This window comes from Hyalella azteca, unplaced genomic scaffold, assembly GCF_000764305.2.
Source record: "Hyalella azteca isolate HAZT.00-mixed unplaced genomic scaffold, Hazt_2.0.2 contig6477, whole genome shotgun sequence".
Taxonomy (NCBI): Eukaryota; Metazoa; Arthropoda; class Malacostraca; order Amphipoda; family Hyalellidae; genus Hyalella; species Hyalella azteca.
This window is the reverse complement of record NW_025936638.1, coordinates 52,768-63,125: the sequence shown is the minus strand read 5'-3', so window position 1 is coordinate 63,125 and position 10,358 is coordinate 52,768. Positions and strand designations below refer to the sequence as shown.

At 40.8% G+C, this 10,358-nt stretch overlaps 1 protein-coding gene across 1 annotated transcript; it reads left to right on the top strand.

Annotated features, from left to right (window-relative positions):
- Window positions 1-1,412: 1,412 nt before the first annotated feature.
- LOC108666041 (cell division cycle 5-like protein) lies at window positions 1,413-7,393 on the top strand. The gene is made up of 7 exons (XM_018152846.2): window positions 1,413-1,688; window positions 2,015-2,280; window positions 2,737-2,932; window positions 3,136-3,312; window positions 3,551-4,387; window positions 4,695-5,060; window positions 5,255-7,393. Exons 1-7 carry the CDS (start codon window positions 1,644-1,646, stop codon window positions 6,179-6,181), a joined length of 2,814 nt encoding a protein of 937 aa, XP_018008335.1. The 5' UTR covers window positions 1,413-1,643; the 3' UTR covers window positions 6,182-7,393.
- The last annotated feature ends 2,965 nt before the right edge of the window (window positions 7,394-10,358 follow it).

Sequence of the window (10,358 nt, the reverse complement as noted above, 5' to 3'; positions counted from 1 at the left end):
AATATTTTATATCCATTCACTGCATTTAATTATTTTATATATAGTCTTGTAATTGTAACTGTTTTGTTTCTAGTTTTAAATTCACATATTTAAAGATTGAAATTAAATATTTTAATTAGAATACTCGTATCGGCGACAGGCCTATTTTTTAAATGCCGAAGATACTATACTATATTAGGCTGGAAAATCTTTCTAATTGCCTTAAGAGGTCAATACAATCTCAACTTCTCAATATACAGGGTGGAGCAGATCCGATTGAGCAGTTTTGAGGTAAAATAAAAGAGTAATGGAGGTACATAACAAAGAAAGTTTATTTTCCTAGAGGTTAGCATAACATACCATTTAGAATACCTACTTATGTTTTGAAAACAATATCTGGAAGATGGGGGCTGTTAGCTGCAACACACTGTTGGAGTCGTTCTCAGAGGAGGAAGTAACCATGACAGTGAATTCCGATTGCTATGCTGCAATGTTGCAAAATTTCTTGCAGCCCATGATGGAAAACATTGTTGAAAATGAAGCATTGAGAGGCGTGTGGTTCCAGCAGGATGGGGCTACAGCTCACACAGCTCGAATGTCACTCAATGTTTTGAAATGCATGTTTCCCGGAGGTCTGGTGTCTGAGGGGTGATTTACAGTGGCCTGGAAGGTCACCTGATTTGAGCATTTGCAATTTCTTTCTTTGGGGACATCTAAAAGAAAGGGGTTCAGAAGTCGCCCTCACACCCTACCACAGCTAAGGGGTCAGATTATTGCAGCAGAGGTTATGGCCATAACTCGCCATATGTGTGAACGTGCTGTAGGAAACTTCCAAGAACGACTCCAACAGTGTGATGCAGCTAACAAACACCATCTTCCTGATATTGTTTGCAAAACATAAGTATTTTAAATGGTATGTTATGCTAATCTTAAGGAAAATAAACTTTCTTCTTTATGTACCTCCATTACTCGTATTTCGCCTCAAAACTGTTCAATCAATTCTGCCCCACCCTGTATAAGCTAGCTAACACATTTAAATTGTATATTGTAATCAACATATAACAAATAGTCAAATAGTTAGACTACTTATAGCCTTATAAGAATTAGCTAAGCTGCTAGCTACGTACAATGTATTGCATTCTTGATGCCTCTGTACCAAAAACATTCCATTTATTGGAACCTAATACACACTGAAGGCAACAAGTTTATATACCAATTTGTCACTCATAGTAAATTTATACTAAACCATGAATAACAATACCTCAATATAAATTAAAGACTGCCACTCAATATTTTTAAATATATGAAAAAATCAAAAAAATCAAAAAAATCGAAAAAATCAAAAAAATCATGATTTTTTTATAAAAAAATCAAGTGATTTAATCACATGATTTAATCATTTTGATTTAATCATTGCCAACCCTGTTTGCTTGTATGTCAACTCCCGCACAGTCATTATGAAAATGTCAAAGATGATGAACAGCAGCTTGTGAAAATTAATTACTCTTATAATGAATGTTCTTCAGAAAGACCACAGCTTTCCTACTATATGTGGACTGATATCTCCAGACTTGTTCATGTCCTGCTCTTCCTCCATAGGCTTCTTTACTGGTTTTAGTTTATTGAACTTGATTGTATAACTCAACTATCAGACTCCTGCAGTCATGCCTCGGGTAATGATCAAAGGCGGCGCTTGGCGCAACACAGAGGTTAGTAATCTCATGTTTATAAATAGCCTGTTTTTCATATTCATAGACATCTGCCTTATTTTGACCAATTTTAATTATATTGACAGGTTGAATGAAAAATTCTGTATATATCTGTCAATTGATTAAAATTGTCTCTTTTATTGCATTCATTATTGATAATAATAATATAGAAATCTATAATGAGTTGGAAATTGATAATGATAGAAATATATTGTAAAATACTGTAAAACCATAAAATACATTTTATACTTAATAACAATATTATATAAGATAATGTTTTCTGAGAATGGTTCAGACCAAAACATTTAATTATGATTTTTTCCTAGGATGAAATCTTGAAGGCGGCTGTTATGAAATATGGCAAGAACCAGTGGTCTCGGATTGCTTCTCTTTTGCATCGTAAGAGCAGCAAGCAATGCAAAGCTCGTTGGTTCGAGTGGCTTGACCCCAGCATTAAGAAGACAGAATGGAGCCGAGCTGAGGATGAAAAGCTGCTCCATATGGCAAAGCTTATGCCAACTCAGTGGAGGAGTATTGCTCCCATTGTGGGCAGAACAGCAGCTCAATGCCTTGAACGATATGAGTATCTTTTGTAAGTACCTATGGTGAACTGCATACAAATAACTGAGACACAAGCATCTCTTATTCCAGGATTCTGAACTTCTCAGGCCTATGGTTATTGAACATAGATGCATGCTAAAGGCTTGCATCTATTTATTTACAGTATGTTACATATTCCTACTATCATAGGAATAAATTTTCATTTGTTGTATGCTTGTCATGAAAGCAATATTTTTATTTATTGCCTAAAGGTGAATAAATTTTAGTGCAACTTTTATTCCATTGAGCATAAAAATATTTCATTTCATGAGATAAATAGATCACATCCATATGCTTGCATATATAGGTACTGCATTTACTTTTGAGTATCTAGAAACTGGGGCAGTAACAAATTAACTACCCAGTGGCAGAGATGAAAATACAATTGTTGACCATTTGAAAGAAATGCGTATATTTCTATATTAAATATTGCTTGAATTGCTTACAGAGACCAGGCCCAGAAAGGTGATGATGATGATGGAACTGACGATCCTCGAAAGCTTAAACCTGGCGAGATTGATCCAAACCCTGAGACCAAGCCTGCCCGTCCTGACCCAAAAGACATGGATGAGGATGAGCTAGAAATGCTATCTGAGGCCAGAGCTCGACTTGCCAATACTCAGGGCAAGAAGGCAAAGAGGAAGGTATGTAATAATCCAGCCTTGCTTCAAGTTGATTATATGCACTCAACATTAAACTTTATCCAATTCACCGGACCAATTGTCGGGCATTTTTGTTGTTGTAATTGCCTATCCTGGTGACTAGAGAGGGGCTTGATAGGTCGTCAGCCACAGTTAAATTTTTTTCAATTAATTTGATGTGTTGAATTGATTAAATTGTCTTGCAGGCCCGTGAGAAGCAGCTCGAGGAGGCTCGTCGGCTGGCAGCGTTACAGAAGCGCCGTGAGCTTCGTGCTGCAGGTATAGAGCAGGCGCCGCGGCGCAAGAAGAGGAAAGGAGTTGATTATAATGAAGAAATTCCATTTGAAAAGCGTCCTGCTATCGGCTTCCACGATTCAGGGCAGGTTTGTGAAACTATTCTCAGGTATTGAATCCTTTTTAATTCCTATTTGATCGTAATGGCTCTATTATTTTAGAGCAAATTTTGGGATTGAATAGAATACCCAAATTTCGGACTTTCGTGCTTTGTTATAGTTAGATGTACAAATTGTATGCTTAAAATCTCTCTGTGGTATATAATTTGTGTCAAAGAAAGTCTTCTATGTGCAGTGTGATTAATTTATCACGATTAACAATGTGCAGGATGTGTATGTTGCCAAGGAGCCAGACTTCAAGCGATTGAGACAACAGCATCTGGACGGTGAATTACGTTCTGAAAAGGAAGAACGCGCACGTCAAAAGGACAAGCTGAAGCTGAAGAAGCTCCAGGAAGAAGGAGGTGCGGGGCCATTTGCAGACGATTCTTTTACTATCAAGAGTAAGCGCAGCAAGCTGGTGCTCTCAGACCCGCAGATGAGCGAGTCTGAACTGCAGCAAGTTATCAAGTTGGGAAAAGCATCGCAGGCAGCTAGAGAATTGGCTGAAGAAGGCGGTGATGGAGCCAGTGAAGCTCTGCTAGGGGAGTACACTCCCCTCACCCCCGCCACCGCCATCACCGCGCGTACCCCAGCTGCCGTTGACAACGTCATGGCGGGCGCTCAGGACCTCATGGCCCTCACCCATGTGGACACTCCGCTTAAAGGAGGCCTTAACACTCCACTTCATCAGCCACACATGGGTCAGCTGGGTCCTGCAGCGCCCCAGACCCCCAATGCATTGCTTTCAACGCCTTTCAGAACACCGCAAGTTATGGATGGTAATGCCACTCCTGGAACTCCTGCTTCTATCAGGAGTATCTCCAGCAGCCTTGCAGGTGGCACTCCTGGAGCCACTCCCCTACGGGACCAGCTCGCCATCAACGTCGAGCGCGCCCTTATGCCCGCAGACTCAACTCGTGCCCTGAAGCATTACCAGCGCGCCGTACGCTCCTCACTCCAAGAATCTCTCAGCGCTTTGCCCACTCCTGCTAACGACTTCGAGATCGTTGTGCCTGACCAGGACCCAGACTTGATGGATGATGACGCGTCAAGCCAGCATCAGGTTAGGAAATGATTCTCATTGATTATACTAATGCTTGGGAACATAGTGTTCAGATTCAGAACACTTCGAATGTTGAAAGAATTGTTAGCAGTAATATTTACGTGATACATGGATTAGAGTTTAAACTAAGACCACTGTGATGGCGTATGGTACATAGTATAATAAATATAATTGATCGACATGATTAGTTCCGTGCTGCTTTGTTTAGCTAATTATTTATGCAAGTGCAGTTGGAAATTATCAAAGCAAAGATCGTAGTCTATATCGCTGTGAATGAAATATTCACAGTCTGAACGTCATGTTACAGGTTGAAGATCAGGCCGACGTGGACGCAAAGCGCGAGGCTGAAGCAGAGGCTCGGCGTGTTGCGGAGCTTTCACGCCGCTCGCAGGCTGTGCAGCGCGACATGCCGCGCCCTCACACCATCAATAAGAGCGTCTTGCGCCCCCCCGACGTGCACTATACCGACCTGCAGAAGGCGGAGGAGCTCATTAAACGTGAGATGGTCGTCATGCTGCACTATGACGCTTTGCACTCGCCCACTTCTGCTGCTGCTGGCAAGAAGTCATCACAAGACGCTGCTCATGCTGAATACCTGCACACTCATCCCTACAGGACTTACTCTGAGGAAGATATCGTTCAAGCCAAGAAGCTGCTTAGCAAAGAAATGCAGGTGAGATAAAACTTAGACATGATATTTAAATGGCCTTTTCAAATTTCAGGTTTCCAAAAATGAATATATTTTCACATCGCATTTTTTCCTGTTCTAGTACGAATTCGGAATATTTTTCTTATGTTTACTGCTTCCGCTTTGCTTAATCATTGATGTCACCGGCTGTATTAAAGTGTGTTATTTTATGTGCGCAGGTCGTGAAGCAGGGTATGAACCACGGGGACCTGACCCAGGAGGCGTACAGCCAGGTGTGGGAGGAATGTTTAGCACAAGTTCTCTTCTTGCCGTCACAGAGCAAGTACACGCGTGCAAGCCTTGCGAGCAAGAAAGACAGAATCGAGTCTCTGGAGAAGCGGCTTGATCAGAACCGAGCACACATGGCCCAGCAAGCCAAGCGAGCTGCCAAACTAGAAAAGAAGCTGAAAATTTTGCTAGGTGGTTACATGGCTCGCGCAGCCACTCTCACCGCCAGTCTTGGAGAAGCCCAGCATCAGCTTGAGAACGCACGCCTCGAGCTTTCTACCTTCAAATTCTTGCAAGAACTTGAGGCCGTTGCCGTACCCAGGAGATTGTCCACACTGCAAGAGGACGTAGAGCGACAGAAAGAGCGAGAGAGAGAGCTTCAGCGACGCTACCAGAGTCTTACAAATGCATTAGAAGATCTTAAACTAGCGTATGAAGATAAAGAAGAGGAAGTTGAAACGCCTGTAGAAATTCAGGAGGAAATTATAGCTGAAGACGTGACTAGCAATGATACGTCAGCAACTGACCAGCGTCTTGAGGCTGATAAGAATGAAGAAAATTCCCAAAATTCGATAGCTTCGAGTGTGTCGTTGAATGGCGATGAATCTGATGATGAAACAAGTACTTCACCGCCGCCTGGTCATAACGGTGTCGCACGATCAGCAAAACGTAAACGTGGTGACGATGGCGAAAAAAGTGATGGCTATTCGTCTGACAGCTCACGCTCTTCGTCGGAGAGCTCTGACAGTGAACTGGCTGGCGATGCTGTCACGCCGCCTCTGTCACCCTCAGTTCCTGTCATCAACGGTGATACCAACGGCGTCGTCACAGCAACTGCTGATGAGCCTCCAGCAGCTGATGATCCCATGGAGGAATAACTCCCTACTTTATTCATACCTTTTAGTTCCGTTCCTCGAACGTACTATAAATTAGAATACATTTTTGGCACACCATTTGAACAAAATGTGGACATCTTTTATTGAGGTAGAAGGTTGTTAATCGTGCTTCGATATTATAAATTTATCAACTCAAACGAAACATTTTTAGTTAAATACAAATGAGCAGTTAGGATTTATTATAGTTTAGGAATGTTATGGCTTGAAAGATATCCATATCGAATCATTCTAAATTCACACTTGTACTGTTTCTTCCATCACATAAGTGAATTGTTATTTATTGAATATTTCGGTCTTTATAATACCAAAAAAAGTATCATTCCTCTGCACTTTCAAAATTTTGCCTGGTAAGCAAAGCCCGAACATTCTCGGAAGAAATGTAAGCAGCAAGCACTTCAGTTCTTTGACATCAATTTCCTGAAAATTTCTGAAATTGGCTTCATCTCTTTCAAATTTCATGAAATTTATTTCAAATGCCATGCTGTATAAATTTTTAATTCGCGCTTAAATAATCCGTGCTAGCATGGTCAGCAATATTAGCTTTTCACGTTTTGTCAGATAAACAGATCTTCGCTAGATTAATTCATTCCTGCTAGATAATCGTTTTATTACCTCGTGAACGTGTACTCGCATTCCTGATCCAAAATTTCCTAACAAACACTATTGTTTAAATAATATTAAGCTGAAAATAATTTAAATTCAGCTGTAAAATACTTGTCAGTGAGCCACGGTCTTCCTGTTCGATACATTTCATGTAAATAACATTGAAAGTCATTTCCTTTTTCTAAGTCCTTGGAATGTTATGTGTTGAAAATCGATCTATGTTCACTCGTGTCGCAACAATGTTTTGCTCGATTTGTTAGTCTCTGCCCAGGTCTTGGTTTTTGACGATGAAAAACTTGAGAAAGATGCTGCGTGCAATGATTAGAAAGATAGACGTAACTTGTCTGAAATAGAAGGTATATTGTACCAGACTTCTGACTACAGTCTTGTCGTCTAAAGTTGTCCTTATCGAACAATGAGGAACAAAAATCTTGTAGAATGAACTTTTTAATTCAATGAAAAACGACGTTTTTCGTTGATGTGATGATTGTGCATTGTCGGTAAAGTATCATTCAGTGGTGTGTGTTGCGATTACGAGTCGAGATCCATGATATTATGTGAAACCCATGATTGATTTTAAATTCTCGAGTTGGCGGGATTTTTTTTACCTTGCATCAATATTTCAATGGACACAGCTGTCAAATGAGCGTACTGCTTTGCATGCCGGCGGCACTGTCACGTGATGAGGGCGATGATCGAGTTAGTAGCCTCTCCATCAGGTTATGCTGATACTACCTGAGGAAATCTGCCGCTCACTGTGATCACTGTTATTATTAAGGCATATGCAAAAATATAAACTAAATTGTATGTATACGCCATCCTTATCATGAGACACGATCGTCATCGGAGTGCACTGCTGTTCTGGTTACGTGCTGCGAGGAGCCAAAGAATCTGCATGAAATTTTAATACAAAGATCATGAGCGTCTCTACTCTTTTGCGCAGACGAATGTACGAGATGAACACAAATGCAATTAAATCAAGTTTGAAGGCGGCCTATGAGGTGCCAAGAGAGGAATGGATGATAACAGTACAGGGTGCAACAGGGATTGAATGGTATGTCAAAGAATGGAAGTAATAGAAAAGAGAGTGAAATCATGTTCTTTAAGAGTTTGGAAGCAAGGAATGAAAAGAAAGGACAGCTTGAAATTGTACAAGATGAATGAGATCCAAGGTATGTATGAGTACATATATGATGGAAGTAGAGGTGGAGACCTACTGTTCTGTGCGAGAGCAAATGCTTTGAGTGTGAATGCACGGACATACAGGTGGAATGAAAAAAGAGAGGATATATGTTTTATGTGTGACAGAGGGGAGAGGGAAAGCGATTTTTCGAGAGTGCATGGAGAATGAGGAAGGGGAGGAGGCTGACAAGATGGAGACCGGATGTGTAAGGAAAACAAAGCAGTGATGAAATAAGAATAACCGCATCAATAATATATTAATAGAATACAAATAGTCATTCAGAGCCTAAGAGGTCACGTAACTAATTTAGATGTAAAGTTTACAGTGCAATAAATGGGATATATAAATAATAAACCATATAAATTCCTTCTTGAATTCATCTTCCCCTTGTTTTTTCTACATCTCACCCTTAACGCAAACTTTCTCACCCATCTAGTCTCTCCTTTAATGTCGCTTCTACCTGGCTAGGTCTCCCTTTCTCCTTCCTACAAATAAAATGAATATGCGATGCGTGGCTGATGGCCGTTGAAAGGCCTGAGTCTGGAAAGTCCTTCTTCAGAACAGAGTCACCGCGCCCCAAATCCAAAGCCAAAGCTGATCTTATAATCTTGGCGAAATAAGCCCTGGTCTTTTTTCTTCATTATAGACAGTGAAGAAACGCCTATTGCGGATCGGCTTGAGAATAGTGCAAAAAGATTGATCTTCTATATGTTATTCACAAATAAACGATCATTACAGCAGGATAATGTACCCTATTTGCTTTGGGGTTAAATTTATCATTCAATCTGGTTAATGACTGCAAGTTGCAACTGTTGCAGTTCTATCAGTTTTATCAAAAAATTTCATCGATTCATTCATTAAATAATGGTAAAACTGCTCACTCTATTCATGGACGAGAAATTACTAATTTACATGCCTTGAGATTGTTCTATCTCGTATTGATTGGTTTGTCTTAAGGGGACCGGCTACCCTCCGGAAAAACTTCTACAGTTATTATTCGATCATCATGAAACTTCACATACATACGTAAAATGTAAAAAAAAATAACATTTTGCTCCTATGAATTTTTCGAAAAAATTGATAGAAAACGTGAAATTCATAGAAAACGGCTAAAAAGGGGGACTTTAGAAATCCGCTTTACGTCAGACGTTCCTTTTTAGTGTGTCTAGCCTTCTAATTAATCCCATAGGCTTTAGTTAAGGGCTCTAAAAACTCCCTCCCTTCGGGTGGCTGTTACGAAATCATTTTTCGACATAGAGGAATGATTATGGTACCGTTGGATGCGTCAAAAAGTAAGCTTTAAAATGAGCCCAAAAATTTTAGGGTAGCCGGTCCCCTTAACTTACTCTGACCCTTGAATAAAGGCAAAAAAAACATCGTGCTATGGTTCGAAACTTACTACTTCAGTGTCAACATAAACATCTGACGCCCATAACTTCAAGAGCGAATGTTAGCAAATGGCAATTGGGAGTTTGCGATGGGCTGGCGTGGTTCAGGTTCAGCAGCAGTTCAGCTACGTTCGTGGGGGGGGGGGGCGGTTGAGCCACGATACATTATTATTATAGCGTAACATTAACGTGCGACTAGTCCAAGATAAAATTGATTGATTAGCGAACTAATCAATCAATTTATATGAGAATTAGAATTTATATTACGAGTACATATGTAATCTCATCCAAAGGTGGCGGGACTAAACCTCAAGGTCCGTCTAGTTTCGGGATCTATGCTGGCTTTCTTGTGTTTTCTCTTCCGTTAATTAGAAGCGCCAGAAGACACCAAACAGGCACTGCCACTGCTGCACTGCACACGCTGATGCTGGCACAGTGGCACTGGCACTGCTGCACTGCACACGCTGATGCTGGCACAGTGGCACTGGCACTGTCTGGCAGTGCCTGTGCAGTGTGCAGTGCAGTAGTACTTAGCTTACTACGCGCGAGCGGCGCGGCCTAGAAGGTACAAGGTGACGGAAGGTGTTCTGTAAGCAAGTCGAGGACTGAAGCCTTTAGTTTGAACTGTTTGAGTAGTTTCTAGTTAATTTAGTGGCAGCTAGAGCAGACCAGCCTGAGCCTTGAGGATTTGACTGTTTGACAGACTGACTGGGACTGAGTGACTGGCTCTGAGCTGAGTCTGAGCCAGACACAGACTCTCCTGAAGCAGTGCCCAGACACTAGGTAAAATTGTTAGCCTACATCCAATCAGGCTGCAGGCAAGCACTGATTTGTTACCATTTAGCTAGTATATATGAGTCAATATAAAAGGATAATAATTTATTACTATTTTTAGTATTTTATAGCTATTAATCCTATACTACTTGGAGTTTGGACTGAAATTATTAGCAGCAAGCATGGAAAAGTTCTACCATTAGGGCTGAAA

Excerpts from the sequence above, each read along its gene's own strand:
- LOC108666041 (XM_018152846.2), top strand. The coding sequence starts at position 1,644 with ATGCCTCGGGTAATGATCAAAGGCGGCGCTTGGCGCAACACAGAG. Across the intron at positions 3,313-3,550 it reads GCTTCCACGATTCAGGGCAG|GATGTGTATGTTGCCAAGGA; the intron begins GTTTGTGAAACT and ends AACAATGTGCAG. Across the intron at positions 5,061-5,254 it reads TGCTTAGCAAAGAAATGCAG|GTCGTGAAGCAGGGTATGAA; the intron begins GTGAGATAAAAC and ends TTATGTGCGCAG.